The sequence below is a fragment of the Gobio gobio genome (assembly GCF_949357685.1).
Source record: "Gobio gobio genome assembly, chromosome: 22".
NCBI classification, from domain to species: domain Eukaryota; kingdom Metazoa; phylum Chordata; class Actinopteri; order Cypriniformes; family Gobionidae; genus Gobio; species Gobio gobio.
In genome coordinates this window covers 11,899,274-11,915,818 of record NC_137118.1, presented here as the reverse complement: position 1 = coordinate 11,915,818, position 16,545 = coordinate 11,899,274, and the positions used below count along the sequence as shown (strand labels likewise).

General features: G+C 37.8%; 1 protein-coding gene across 3 annotated transcripts in view; it reads right to left on the bottom strand.

The window, feature by feature from the left end:
* Positions 1–5,047: 5,047 nt before the first annotated feature.
* cadm2a (cell adhesion molecule 2a) overlaps positions 5,048–16,545 on the bottom strand; it is a 633,556-nt gene continuing 622,058 nt past the window's right edge. For all 3 annotated transcript variants that reach the window (XM_079803774.1, XM_079803775.1, XM_079803776.1), the window contains 2 exons: positions 13,047–13,166; positions 5,048–11,167 (listed from right to left, as the gene is read on the bottom strand). In XM_079803774.1, coding sequence (XP_079659900.1) covers positions 11,049–11,167; positions 13,047–13,166 — 239 coding nt within the window. In that variant the 3' untranslated portion in view covers positions 5,048–11,048. The remainder of the gene's footprint in view (positions 11,168–13,046; positions 13,167–16,545) is intronic.

Genomic DNA, 16,545 nt, shown 5'->3' with positions numbered 1-16,545 from the left:
TTTATGTTTTTTTGGATTGTCTGTACTTGCCAATGAATAATCGTGATCCATGATGATTCAATCTAGATCATAACCACCGCTTCCGCATTTGTCCACGTTTTGCCATGGTTTCTACAAGCGGAAATTCTAGTGCGGATATTACGTCGTTGATAGGCGACAGACATTATTTAAAATTGGAATTTCTCTGGATTTACAAATCCTTGGGAACTTTTGGGATAACGTAATACATAACTGCATGAAATTATTCACACTGTGCAATTGGTTTTTGGATAGGATCTAGGATCTTATGAAGTCTTCTGATGCAAAAGCCTGTAATCGCCATCTCCGTCAAAAATGAGATAACGATATTGAGTGAATGCTCTTCACACAGAATATGTTTATCAAACGCTTCAAACATGATAAATCCCAGAGTCAGTCCATTTTTAAATACTGGTTTGTTGGCATAAACCTCTAAATGCCACTTACCTTTGTCAGCAAAAGCCTCTATGTTCACAGAACCAATCTGAAGACATATAATTTCAAGATGAATGATGACGCACGTATGAGCCGGCTTTCAGTAGTCGAGCTGCAGCTTCTATACTGTTTAAATAGATTTTTAACTAAACAAGACGGAGGAGGATGATGAAATCCAGATAGCATACATATCCAGGCCTCATCCGGGCCAACTATGGCACATGTAGCTCAGTTCTGTCAGTGGCAAAGGTCATAGGGGCCGTATCTGGCCAACACACATCAAGTCAGTTTTAGTGTGAGTTGTGGCTTGTTGTGTGTATGGCCCAGAAGTGGCCAATGTTACATTTGCCGTTAATAACTGTTTTCTGTTTTAATATATTTTAGAATGTAATTCATCCCTGTGATGGCAAAACTGAATAGAAATTTTACACACAAGAACTCCAATTCAGTATTCCACAGGAAGTTTCACGCTGTTGGTGGCTTCTGTATTCCAATCCTCTAAAAGATTGTGGGTGTCTTAAACCCCTTTAAAAGGTTTCTTGTCATGGACGGCATTCCCGTCACTCCAAAGTACCAGTGGAGAAGGTCACATGTCAGGTGAATGATTGATGGGAAAGGTGAAACTCTCATACCTCAGACAGTATATCATTCACTTCTCTCACTTCTGACACAAAACGCATTAAACTCTGCCTCCATATTCAACAGCATGAGGGAATGCTCTCAGAACAGAGATGAATGCATTTAGAGTAGGAAGACATCTTATCTGGTATTGGAAATTAGGCAGGTAAGCTGTCATTTAGCAGATTTAATTCCAGAAAGCTTGATGTCATTTCATTTAGTTTACTTTAATTATTTGTCGATTTCAAGGAGCATTCTGATTACTCACCCTTACAACAATTATTTTAAGTAATTAAGTTCATTCAACTTGCCTAAGTAAAAAGTAGTTGATTCTTACTCAGATAATGGTCATTATTAAAGCAATCTTCTGGGTTCAAAACAAGTTAAACTATATCAACGGCACCTGTGGCATGATGTTGATTTACCACAGAGCACTTTTGACTCATGCCTTAGTTTGTTAAAAAGTTTTTGAAAACCTTGTTCAGAAGGGCAAGCGGCCCAGGAGGGTTCAGAAAATAGAAGCCATTATGTGTTTAACTGCTATTATAAGTGTGTAGTTCTTATGTACAAATGTTTTTGTTGTTTTTTTTTGCTGCAAATTTGTCTGAATTGATTAGCAGTATGATAGAGATGTTAATATATGCAGATTAACTACTGGTTGAGTGATATACATATTTCTACAGTAATTCATGTCAATTGTTCTCATGTATGAAGTCTTACATATACTATATTGCCAAAAGTTTTGGGATGTCTGCCTTTACATACGCATGAACTTTAACGACATCCCATTCTTAATCCATAAGGTTTAATATGGAGTTGGCCCACCCTTTGCAGCTATAACAGCTTCAACTCTTCTGGGAAGGCTTTCCATAAGGTTTAGGAGTGTGTTTATTGGAATTTTTGACCATTCTTCTAGAAGCACATTTGTGAGGTCAGGCACTAATGTTGTGCAACAAGGCCTGTGCCCGGTTGCATAAAGCACCTTAAGTTTTTCCGTCAAGTATGATACTTAAGGGGCGATTTCCCCTTACCTAAGAGAATAACTTAAGGGTGTTGCATATAATCTCTTAAACGGTTCTCTTAGGTAAGGGAAACATTTAAGTGTTTCACGACAGCGATCCTGGATTCACGTTATAAAAGTCTTGTTGCCATAGATACGAGAAAAACTAACACTAATGCTGCGTTCACACCAAACGTGAATAGAGCGTCAAATTCGCAGCTAGTTTGACGCTTGAACTTTGAAATCATTCGCGAGATGGACACGCGTAAAAAGCAAGCGTTTGAAGCGAAATTGATGTGCGTCCTTTTGCGCTTTTTATAGTGGTTGTGTGTGGCCGCGAAATTGAAAAATACTACTGTTATTGTGTCACGAAATGTAGTTTTAAGAGTTGTTCAGTCGAGAATGTAGTTGTTTAAAGCTCAAATCTGTGGTTTATTTGTAAAGATAGCGCCTATTTAAAAATGTTGTGAGATCCCAGCGATCACCGGGAGCTCGCGCTCATGGAACCCGCCTGGAACAGCCTTACCTCGGCTAGTCCTCCTGACTTTTGCCACTGGTAAACGAGAAATGGCTCGATAAATCACAATCTATAGCTTTGTTTCTATTATATGAAACATATAAGTTAAAAGACATTAATGACGTCAAGCGACTTTTTTTCTTCATCTCATTCAGAAATGTACGTATGACTGCAAGTGTTCAGTGTCACAGTGGTTGCGATGTGTGACGGTCAAATCGGTATTCTTGCAACAATTTTTACAACAATCGCTAAAATGGTCCAAAGGGTTCTCCCTATCCCTAAAAATTCTTCTTGGCACATAATGATCTTCAGCTGGTTCCATGAATTCAGCCATGTCGTCTTATTTTTGTCCGCGTTACTCTTAAGGTTGCGATTTCCAAACCTTAAGTTATACTTAGGGAAATGACCGTTAAGGGGTTTTATGCAACACTTAACGCTTTTTAAGGGATTACTTAAGTGAAAAAACAGCATTTAAGGGGAATTTTAAGTGTTTATGACGTTTCACTTTAAGAAACCCTTAAGGCTTTTTTTTCTGCAACACCCTTAGGTTTAAGGGAAACATAAGGGCGAACTTAAGGGAAAATTACACTTAAGGTGCTTTATGCAACCGGGCACTGGCTCGCAGTGTGCTTTAATTCATCCCAAAGGTGTTCTATCGGGTTGAGGTCAGGACTCTGTGCAGGCCAGTCAAGTTCCTCCTCACCAAACTCGCTCATTCATGTCTTTATGGACCTTGACTGGTGCTCAGTCATGTTTGAATAGGAAGGGACCATCCCCAAACTGTTCCCACAAAATTGGGAGCATGAAATTGTCCAAAATGTCTTGGTATGCTGAAGCATTAGGAGTTCCTTTTACTGGAACTAAGAGTCCAAGCCCATCCCCTGAAAAACAACCCCACACCACACACACACATGCTTGCTTTACACCACTGCATCCGATGCTTTGCATTGATGTAAGGCTTGAATGCAGCTGCTCAGCCATGGAAACCCATTACATTATAACTGAAACAAGTTGAAGTACTAAGGCGTGGTTTCACAGACAGGGCTTAGATTAAGCCAGGACTCGGTCATTTAAGTGCCTTTTATAAACGTGCCTTAGGAAAAAACATTACTGATGTTTATCTTGAGACAAAACAATGGCACTGACAGATTTTAACATTTCAAGGTGCAAGTTGCTTTAATTTAAAATGGCTTAAACATCCATTTTAGTCTATAGGCTTAAGCACTGTGTGTGAAACCGGGCATAACATTACTAAAACTAAAATAAATTAAATCAAATCTATGTAGAAATAATTTAAAAATGTATAATAAAAATGACATAATTACTAAAACTTAAATTTAAGTTTATACATAGTAAAATACTATAATAGTATATACTTAATACTAAAATAACACTTCTGTAGATATCTTTTTTAAAAAAAAAACATAATTTATATTGGTGTATGATGCATTTGTGTCTTTGTGGTTTTTCTGGATTGCAAAATCTCATGATAAAAATTATAACAGCAATTGTGTTGGCTGTAGTCTTGATCTGCCTAGTCATTATAGACCCAAACTATGAGGGAGTTTTGAAATGGCAGCGATGGCTTTTGTGGAGATGTTGACCTCGGTGTGAGTGTGTGTGTGTAGGAGTGAGAACACATCCCCTGTGGTGATTTCACAATGATCACGCTTTCCTGCCCTGAGGGCTGCTGTCTCACTTCCCCTCAGGGGTCTGGTGCTGTCTTTATCTCTCAGTTTGTATCTGTCTCCATGCTAGCAGCCATGTCTGCGTTTTATTACATTCCAGAACATTCTGCAGCTCAGACAAACCTATACAGCGAGCATGAAAACACAACATGTTTGAGGCCCGTTCATAGCAAGAACAATAACTATAAAGATATTAGCGTCCACACCAGCATATTGTTCTGTTTATTGTACAGTTTTGTCGCCTGCCACTTTAAATGCTCAAGATCTTTAAAGCAAGATGTTTTTAGATTGGCTGTCAATGTTTTTATCATTCCTCAGCTCGGAAAAAAAATTCCAGCATCATAATTTCTATGTGCTGTTATTGTTACAGTTGAGGTGTGGACTCGGCTATTATTTAGAATAGTTTTTAGAACTATCTGTATTGTTATAGTTATCGTTCCTAGTGTGAATGAGCCTTAAAACTTGAAAGCAAAGAGCAGCTAGAAAATAAATGTTTGTCTAGAAAACTTTGGCCATTCTGGGTGGTTGTTAAGGTGTTGCTAGGCAGGTCTAAGTGGCTGCTTGTTTTCGTGGCTTCCTTTGTTACTTGCATATTGCTAGGGTGTTCTGGGTGGTTGCTAGGTTGCTGAAAGGCAGTTTTGTGTGGTGGCTTGTTACTAGGGTGTTGCTAGGCAGGTCATTAGGGTGTTCTGAATAGATGATTGTGCTAAGGTGTTCTAGATGGATAGTGTTGCTGTTGTATTTAGACAGTAAGAAGAACAAACAGGAGATTTTGGCATTTATTTATTTAACAAGTTCATTCCATACATGTGAATTAGGCTTAAAATCGAATTTCGAATCAAATGAATACACCAAGGAACACATAAAAAAAAAGAAACCAAATGAGGCGTTTTCATTTCAGCTTGCTACAAGAAGCACAAACCCTTCGTTTTCTGAAGCCACTATCATTTCAAGAGCTAGAGAGGCCGATTCGATTAAAAACCAGGTACTCGATCTACCAGTGCACAGTATGCTACCCACTACATCTGCTTCACTGGCACGCAGAATTGTTTTGCAACGTGAGAGGAGGAACATGGAGAAATTGAAGTAGCGTTTGTCTGTTTATTTTTTACAGTTCAACAACAGACGTTTCTGGAACTGTGAGCATTGCGGTGTCGTCGGTGCGGGTGCTAAATCTAGCAAGGTCATGTGAAAAACTGTGAAAACACTGTTTCCTTCAAACTATTTGATCTTGACCTACATGTAGAGTGCCCTTACTATGACAAAAGCCCTCTTAGTGTAACACATTACAAGCTATATGTGCATCTTTTTTCTGGTCTAATTACGCAACAGGTCGTTACAGCAACTGGACAGCTTTGATTTATTATGCGGATATGTTATACAGCTTGTGTGTCATGAATTGGAGATGTGTGAAGCAACAAGCATATACACATGGAAAAAGTAAGAGTATCAAATAAACACTATAGTGATGTTTTAAATGCAGCATGATTAAGCAAATAGAAATACATTGGTATGAGCTACCTGTACGTTGTTAGAAAGGAAAAAAAAAAAAACACGATTCATACCTGAGATGCAAAAAATGACTAAAATGACGTCATTGGGTGACAGTTTTTGATTTACAGTGTTACAGTTTCTGGTGTGTTTCCGTTTCTAGACTCTTTGCTAGATGCACAAATGGTTTTATTTCAGTGTGTGAAATATACTGGACCCAAACCTTTTCAGTAAATAAAAGAAGGTCGATGAGAATGAATGCATTTTACTACTTCCACATATCACTGTGATCATAAATGGTGTATTTTAGATGGTTCTTTCTTAGGCAAGACTTCTCTATTCTTTTCTAGATTAAAATCTGCGTGCTAATTGGTATAGTCTGTCAGGAAACAAGCCAGATGCATTTTTTGTGAACATATGGAACCTTTTTTTCAGATCATAATGTTCACTCTGTATCCACAACAAAGTGACATAACAGTTGTAACTGAATTGTCACTTGCAGACTCCAAAAAGATTTCTGACTGACAAAATATGAGCTCTGTTCCAAAACCTAGTGAGCTGCCTACATAGGCAGCATCCTAACTGTAGTTGCAACACATTCTCACTCCCAACTTGTCATATATTGACGCTTGGTCAAGACCCCTCTGTGTCACTTTTTAACGTATAGGGTACCCCGTAATTTTTCAACGCACAGGGTACCCCATTGATTTCAGTTGTTTGCCCAATGCATCAGATCAAGACCATTTCTTTCTTTGCGTTTGTAAAAGTAGACATGATTTTATGAATATTTATAGGCTTCTTTTATATTTTGTAGCAACTAACCCCACTCCTACCCTAAACCTACCCACTTCTCAACAATATAAAACACGTAACAGGTAACAGTCACGGGTATTTATTGCAAAAACTGACCAAAAACAGTATAAAAGTATTAACTCATGTTGCATTCCAAGTCTTCTGAAGTTATACGATATCTCTAAATAAAGAACAGTTCTTGATGTTTTAATCGCTGAAATGATGATCCCGTCGCTCCGTCAACGCACGCACACGCTCAGTCATATCTCATTTAAAAGATACACCGACTCTTTAGCATGACGCGATCTGTCACGAGACACACGAGAGCCAATGACATTTTACAATCAAAGCTGATGTAATGACGCAATTGGTCACGAGACATACGAGAGCCAATGCAATTTCACTATTAAAGCTGATGTAATGTTTCTTCGGGCGGCAATTTTTTAATGCGTGCCTGATCTTCGGCGGATGGAGTTTTTGGGGCTTTTCTTCACACAAATCAATCGTTTGGCCTCGGAACACTTGGAATTTTTGTACTTTTTGAATAAATTGTGCCTGCTGTCGTATCTGCCTGTTATATCCTGTGTTTTATATCATATAATACACAAATGGGTAGGTTTAGGGATGGGATGGGGTTGGGTTACATGTTCAAACATGTCTAAATAGTGTAAATTAAATAAATAAATGTAAATAAAAGTATGCTGGCTGATTAAATTGAGAATCACACTCCAACATGTCATAATGGCAAAATCATAACCCAATATATGATTTCATCATGACGATAACATTCCCATGCCCAACGCATCTGTGTTGGTTTCTCGTTGAAATCAACGAAGCAGCCTGCGCGTCGGAAAATGACGCTAGCCTATGCGTTAAAAAGTGACGCCGATGGATCCTGACCAAGTGTCAATATATGACGAGTTGGGAGTGAGAACGTGTTGCAGTGGAACCTCAAATGTGACAATTTTAGAACACTCAACATTAGCAGCAATTCAGGTGATTTCAATAGAGTTTGCCGTTAGCATGCTGCTAAGCTAATGACATGGTAATAAGCATTAAACTCAATATTCAGTTTATTTTGCATTGGGAGCATATTAGCTATTATGGAACAGATGACAAATCCGATTTACTGAATAAATCCCAGTTTTTATCCAAAACTTTAAATCCAAAAGTGTTAGGCCGTTGCTTTAGCTATGAACCCTTCGTAAATCCCACTGCTAACACTAGCTGAACAAAAAACATAAAACTGGAAATGCATTAAAACATGAATGTGAGGTGACAATATAACATGCAATGTATAAAGGCAAGTTTGAAGGAAAAGAAACAACCAGTCTTTAATGAGACAAGACCCCGCAAGAGCTGAAGTGACAAAACAACGTGAAGCTCCCACTACAAACACAAAGGCAATTATGGTGATAAAAGAAGCTGATTTATTTGTTCTTAGAAAGGTTGAGTATGTTCTGTGACGGGTCAAAATCTGAGCAAGTGAATATTTTTTCTTGATAATAGCATGTGATTCACTGACCACAAAGGCAGCATTAGGTCAGTGTCACAATCAGACAGACAAGTACCAAACATTGTTAGCGGTTATTATGCCAGACAGACGGCATTGAGCCAATCCACAGAGAGGGAAAGTAGCAAGAAAAGAGAAATAAATTAAAGGTAAACGTGGCTTGAGTAGCCTGTCAGCACATGAGCGGTTATGTTTCCTTTCATAAGGCTTAAATTTACTTTTTTTTTTTTTTGTGCACTGATAAACGGTTTGGCCTTAAATAGTATGTAATCTGACTGATAACACACAGCCCGTTGGCTCTGTCAAAGGATACCATATTCCTAGCCATTAATATATTCACACATATTAGGGATACATGTGACAAGACAATTACATTTGAGTTACATACTTGTATACGGAAGTGATATGTGTTATTGTGGTGCATTAGGACTAAAATGAAAAGATGTTTTTGAGATATTACCATCAAAAATGTAAAGCTCGACCATCTATTGGTTTTATAAGCTTCACTGATATCTTTCCTATGTGAGAATGGAGACAGACTGCGAAAGCAACGCTGGCAGCCAAGTATGAACAACAATCGTCATCATTTACAGGAAACGAACATCAGGTAAAAGGGTTTTCTAGAAGTCTCCCATCCAACAAATACACAGCTTTGCCGTTTTAACAGGTATCCCGTTGCTGTCACAATTGTCATCATATTCATTGAGTGATTTTCAATTAAGCAAAATTAAATAATTTACAGTCAAACAAACAAAAAAAAAATCGTTCAAAAATGTTTCCCCAAAATGTGATACTTATACAGTATATACATGCCTTGAGCTAAAGCAAAGGTTATGAAGTCGTGAAGAATCTTTTAATAGCAAATAAGACGAAAAGTTTTTTTCCCTACCAATATTTAGATCAGATAATATACAAACTTGATGGAATTAGGGATCCCAAAGTCTAACAACAATTTTCACTAGTTACCACATTTAGCAGATATATTATACAGCCTTAGCAAGGTTGTCTATTCATCGTAGAAATCAACAAAAGAACAGAAAGAAAAGATACTGTCATTTCAAAAACACTTCCAACCATCAACATAATCCATGACTTTAGTGTTCCGATGTCCAGTTTGGGTAGTGAAAATCAAAAGTAGTTATTTTTACTTCATGATCGTTGCATTAGACCTCATTCATTGTTGAGTTGATGTGAGTCATTTTGTGCTTATTTTTTGTTTGGCCTAAACCTCACGCTGTGGAATGAGCAGGCGGGTGACACTTAATATCTCTTGGCGTTATTACAGGTTTGCATAAAAAGTTTAATGGGCTGTATATTGATCTGACCAATTCTCGCCGCAAGTTTGATTGACAGGCGATCTGACCAATCACATCGCCGAATCTGCCGTTTTGTCCGACAAAGCAGTCAGGAGAGTTAGTAGATTAATGTTGGTGTGTACTGACGTCTTTCCGCGGTTGGAACAACATTTCTTTTGGTGTTTATTCATGTTTATTTCATGCTTATTAATGAGATAATCGGCTCACGAGCAGCTTTAACTGAGGCGCTACAGCAATCACGACACATTAAAGAGCCACAAAACGGTATTTATTGTCTAAATTTCATTTAAAAAATGACAATTTCAAAGTTGAGACTTTGTTTCATATCAAAAGTAACTTGCTCTGTCCTGTCTGTCGGCGTGTTGTCAGTGTCCTCTTTGCTCCGCGATGTATTTTCTCTACGTGAGAACGTGTGTGTGGTGTGAGAGCGCCATGGCTTTTTGGACATAGCAACAGTAACTAAAGGGGACGGGTCTTTGCGAAAGGTCAATCAAGAGCACTGAAATAGTTGCGCATTACTTATTTATGTTCCTTTTAAAGTATCACTTTTTGTGTTGTGAGATATCTTGTGTTCGGCACAACGGTTGTGTAAACAGCGGAAGGGATGGCGTACGGATGTTTTCCACCTCGACCGTGGATCTGTGCAGGAATACACATACTGGTGCAGAACCAAGTGTCATAAGAACCAAGCAGTGGAGATGCATCATCATACTACACAAACACACACAACTGGGCTGCTTCTTTCTTTCTTTCTTTCTTTCTTTCTTTGCCTGGTTGCTAATTCACTAACCCGCTATGGTTTCTTAGGTAACCAGAGCTGGTTAACCTAACTGCTTTTCCTAATTCAAAAACACAAGGTGATTTTCAGTGGAACGCACTGAGATCTTCTGTGGAGCTATTCATTTACGTACCAATATCTACAGTTCAAGTACAAAATACTGATTTTAGCCATAGTGTGAGCTGTCAGTTTCACATCATGTAATGGTCATTTGGAGAATGGAGCGTCTCTACGTACCGATAACATTATTAACACCTAAAAATCTGTAGAATAAAAAGGGAACCTCCCTCACTTCAAGTCTGAGTATATTTTTACTACTGTACATCTTTTTTTTTTTTGGGGGGGGGAGAAACATCACGATAAATGGATTCAGCATGAATCACAACCAAAATAAAAGTAGAAATGAATTAAAAGACCACAAAGCATTTTTTTCAAAATCATAACGCTGAAGATAAAAAGCAAGCAACCAATCAGAGGCCTGGCAAACATGAAGGCATTGACTGAAATTCAGCGGACATCTGTATATTTAGGCACTGTGAGAGGATGAAGGGCGAGTCCTTACTGAAGGATGGCTGCAGACAATGTTCTTTTTTTTTCTTTCATATTTGGAGATTTAGAAATTTTTGGACTACTTTGGGGGTGTTTTACAGCTATATAATGATTACAAAAGGTGACATCTTCAGCAAATAAGTTGCTCGTAAAAAGTAGCAGGTGAGCTGTTATCGAAAAAGGCAAACGAAAACCAAACTGAAATGAAAAACAAACAGAACGGAAAACAAGTGTGAGAAGAAGCTTCCGCTGCTGTCTGAAGAAGTTCCTACACGGTGCAGGGAAGGAGGGAAGGAATGAGAGGAGCGAGACGAGCGCAGTGCCACTTGCAGTCTAAATGAAATACTCTTTCTTTTCTTCTGCGTGTGCGTGGTTGCCGTCGGCATTGATGATGGCTGTGTCTGCGTCCGGGGCGTCATCTGCTCCTTTGGCCTCGTTTGTCAAATACGTACCTGAAACACACACAAGGTCTTAAATGAATAAACAATGTGATTTTTTTAAATGTCACTGAAACTTTACAATACCTATTTATGTGGAAACAAAGGAAACAAATTCTCATGAGCAAAGTGCTGGAAACTTCAAAATGGTAAACTTAAGTAAAGCAGCTTGCACTTTATTTTAAGGTGTCATTGCTACAGTGTAATTATCTACTGTACATGTACTTACTATAGGGTTAGTTGCATGTACCATATAACAAGGACTGTAAAATAAAGTGTCTCAGAAAAATACTATTACTATAGCTGTGTTTCCATTGCAGGAACTAGGGACTTGGGGTGGTACTCAGTGTGTTTCGACAAGCACCAGGGTCTAAAGGAAGTTCTGGGTAAAAATTTTCGGTAACACTTTACAATACAGGTGCACTGATATGCATTAATTCATGCTTAACTAATGCACAGATAATCACAAGTTAATGCGTGACTCATGAAGAACTAAACCATTTATATGATTTCTGCATCAGAAACTAATGAATACTCTATATGATTAATAGATTAAGTAATCATTAACTTGTTATTAGTTTAAAGTGTCATATTGTATTAATTCCATAATAACATATTATATTAACTAATAGTGTAAATTCATATGTTAATTACCACAATGGTTGAATTTCAACTTTCAGTTGTCTGCTTATTTCCAAAGGTATCATTATGTTATGACTTTACTTGTTGAGGCACATGACTATTAACTAATTCAAAATGAATTCAAAAGCCATTACTACAATGACATATTACTTAACAATTAGTTAATAGTCATGTTTTAATAGCAATTTATATATTACTTAATCTATTAATCATATAGAATTTTCATTAGTTGCTGATGCAGTAATCATTAATAAATGGTTTAGTTCTTCATGAGTCACACATTAACTCATGATTATCTGTGCATTAGTTAAACATAAATTAATGCATATTAGTGCATCCGTATTGTAGAGTGTTACCAAATTTTCCCCTCAGAAAGTCCCTGCTCTCGTGGTAGTACTTTTCCAAAGTTCAGGAACTTTCGGGGGTGGGACTTGGGCGCTAAACATGTTGATTGGTTGACTCCACACAGCATTTTATTTCAACCACCATTTTAAAAAGTCTGTTGCTGTACGTGCGGTAAGAATTGTTTGCTATTTAAATCAACAATGGAGTTAAAAAAATACGACCGATGGACCAACAACGAGGTTCAGGCTTTATTAAGCTTATATGTGGAGGACGAATTTGGAAAGTCGCGCGCAGTCCTACGTCACCGGATTAATTTGTCTAATCGTCACGGTACTTTAGACCGCAATGGCAAAACACAGGCAGTAACAGGTCTGGTGGAAAAAGTTTCTGGGATAAATTGACCCGGGTAATTTCGGTAGAAACGTGGCTTATTGTAAGATGTGATAGTGAAGTTCAAGTTCCTGTTACTTAAAAGACTTAATATGTGTGCACTGTCCAAAAGTATGAGACCACTTACTAATACTTTTTACGCACTACTGGTCAAAAGTTGATTAATATAGTATTGTGAAATATTATTAAAAATAATATTGAAAACAATAAGCTCAAATAAAAACGGAAAAAACTATTAGCTTAATTTTCAGAAGCCATTACTTCAGTATAGTGTATATACATAAAATGTTATTATTTTTTTTTATTACAAATAAGTGTTGGACCTAAAAATATATAGGCTATATATATACACATTTCACAATGGATTTGTATTTGGTCTGCCCCTTTTTTTTCTTTGATGACAGCAGCTGACTAAAAACTTTTGAATCACATGTGGTCTTAGACATGAGGTGAAGCCCACTGTAGATGATGTATTTTTGATGTATTTGATGTATATGACAGTAAAGGAGAATCTTACCTTTATGCCGTGCCAGGTAGCGTCCCAATACAATAATTAAGCACAAAGTGGCAAAAACGACAACAGCAACAACTCCGCCGATTAGAGCGTGATCTGGCACGTTTTTCTGGGCATTAGGATCTGTAAGAGAACGAGAAAGAGAGGAGGATAAAGCATTGTTGGTAACCTTTCTCATTGAATCATACTTTTACCTTTCAAAATATCAGAAAGTTGACAACAGATAGTTTGGACTAAAGCTTCAGCCCTCTCCTGTCTGCTCAAGTAGGGCTGGTCAAGGAGTTTAAAGTCTCTCGGAACAGACAGATCGAGCCATATGGGGGTTTGACAGGGTTTTATGCATGCACAGAATGAAAGTGCAGAGGAAGACATGAGCCATAACAAACACACAGTGTTTTCCACTCTGTCATCGCAACTAACAAACATACCCTACATGGTCAAAAGTCCTTTCAATGGGGTCACTGATGCTGAGCAAGTCTCCCAGTGGAACATCTTTCCAGAGTGTCCTTAGTCTGAAGAACATTTTAATAATATAAGGAACTTTTTTCCACTATAAAAGTTTCCATGGATGTTAAAGGTTCTTCATGGAACCATCAATGCCAAATAAAAAATCTTAATTTTTTTTAAAGGGTGTAGTGTAAAGTTCTTGAGTCTTTGTAGAGGAAAAGAATCAAATTGTGGGCGACTTCATTTCATCCCCGAGCAGACAATTCTCTCGAACCTTGAGTGTACTGGTAATTTATAAGATGGGCCCATCTCCTTTCTCTCTGTGAGCTGTGGTTCTTTATTATTTCCCTGCTTAGTGCCATTTGGAGTGGTATATTATAATTGACAGCATGCGTTGCATCTGCCACAGCGTGTGCGTTTAATCCGGGCTGTGCTTTGTGCTGCGGGAGCTTCCTAATCACTGCCTGCAATTACTGTATCAGCTGCACAAAGCTGGGATAAACTCAGGGCCAGAGAGCCATTCAAACAGTCCATCAGCTCTCATTTCAGTAATGGAGAATCCCACCTCGGATCGACATCGGCTGGGTGCGTCAACTCCATCCCTCTGATTGACATCTCTCTCTCTCTCTCTCGCTCTCTCTCTCAATAATAGCATTTCTTCTCTTTGTTGTGTTTACAAGAGGAGTATAAAACCTACAAGCTGCATCTGACTTCCCCGTGACAATCAATCACAATAGAAAAACAAAATATGTGCAGATCTCTCTCACCCTTTTAGCGGCTCGCTGAAATATGAAATGTGGAGTGGCTACTCGTATCTGACAGGCACATGTTTCTGAATTTCCAACAGTGAAAGGCTGTGGTATTAAACTCTCTCAATTTTTATGACATCAATAAATCAAACTTAAGTCCCAAAAAGTATTTCACCGCAGGTGACTTTAGCTTGGCTATCAAACGGCCTCGGCTTTACCCTTTTTCTACCAAAACAGTAGAGTTGTCACACCTAACCAGAAACCGCTAACACCTGTCTAACTATACAAAACAAATTCTTGCCATTGCCATTTTACATCTCTGAACTGGTATGTGTTCAGGCACTTTTGTCCCTGAGCATTAGACTGTGAATCTCAAGTACATTCCTTAGTGTTGTGATAATTAGCCCTTCTCTGTCCTCGCTCTATTTTTATCAACGCGCAGTCGGGTTGCCATGCTGAGTGCCGTCCTAGGGCGAGTCCATTGACACTGTGAGAGGCTTGGTAATCTCTAACTATATTAAGGATAATTTCTACAGTTAGAGAGAAGGAGTTACATAGTTCATTTCATTAGTCAAAGCAAAAACGAGTGGAGTACAGCTTCTGCCCTCACACATTCCTAGGGGGATACACTTGTAATAAATCGTAGTTATGATACATTTTGTGAAAACTATATTTTTACCTACAATAATCATGACTTGTAAAACAAGTGCATACAAAAATATTGTGATCAAAGTCTCTTAGGGTCAATTCACTTTTTTTTTTAAATTTGTAAAAATTGTAAAATTTTACGGTTTGTATTATGCAACCTGTATCAATTGTGGTATCCCTAGCATATTTTTTTTTCTTTAACAAAATACAAAAGTATACATATTATATTTAAAATAACAGGATAAATATTGAAAAAAAGGTTGGAAAAAAAGCAAATTTTATTTTTTACATTTTAAGAAAATGCTACAAATTAAAAGATTACTTTTTTTTTAAACTCTTTTGAAAAATATTTTTTCATACCATAATCCTGCAACTCAGCAATAAAAATACAGCATAAAGGGGGGAAACACCACAAATTTAAATTGTATATTTATTTTATTTTTAAACTTTTATTAAGTCTTTACTTTTCAATTTTAATTAAGTCTTTACTATAAAAAGGGCATCTTTATTTAGTGTTCAAAATCCACTAGGATCAAAAATATAAGGAAATGTTCCTCTTATAAATATGTACAATTAAAGGGTTCATACTATAATAATATCCTGTAAGTTTCAGAACTAAAAACTTCCTTGTTAGTTCAAAAACAGCTTTTATTGAAACCAAGCTCTGAAAACGACTTGTTTGGGAATGTGCCTATTTATGACATCATAGATAGGTGAAAGCCTGCCTCTGTAGAAGAAAATGAATGCCTACTTCATCAATGTTACCACTGTTGCCCCGCCCACTGATTCGCGCATGATAAGTAGTTAATAAATAACGTACATGACGCTAACACCGGATCGAGCAACTAAGTGATAAACATGCCTTTGAAGAGTGCAAAATAATGTGAAGGGCCATGTTGTAGAAAAGCACAGTCGCTGCTAAACCTTCCTTCTGATGCTGGATTTGCAGAGAGACTGAAATTAGACAGGAACGGCGCAACACACTTATGTGAGTAAAAAAGTTTTTTTTCTGTCAGGACCACTATCGTCAACGATGATTGACAATTAGCATATATTTTGCAATGGTGGTATGGTTCTGATCTGGACAAAATCTCCCTGCGCACCCATTCAGCCTAGCATGGATAAGAGGAGAGAGAGAGCAGCGAGAACCCCGCTTAGGGTAAACAGAACAGAACCAACATAATGTATTGCAGATATCATTAATGTCAATATTTAATGTACAACATAATTCGGGAATTTAGGCTGATTCAAGGGGAATCAGAATGCCAAATCCTGACTGACGACAGGAGGAGCTGGGGATGGAGGGGGGTAATTAGCTCTGGAGAAACGTGATAGCTGCTGATAATACTCAGGAGTTTATATATGTATGGTAAATGGACTAAATTTATATAGCGCTTTCAACAGACCAATGGCCATCCAAAGTGCTTTACATATTGCCTCACATTCACCCATTCATACACCGACGGCGGTGGCAGCCATGCAAGGCGTTATCCAGCTCGTCGGGAGCAGCTGGGGTTAGGTGTCTTTGGCTATGTGTCAGTAAATCAAACCAGTGACTAAACGGTCAACCTCACATTGTTTCTCTTAGTAGGATGAAAATAATCTGTTATTAAACTGTGATTAAATTATATATAGAAAGCGATCAAAGAAAGCTCCCT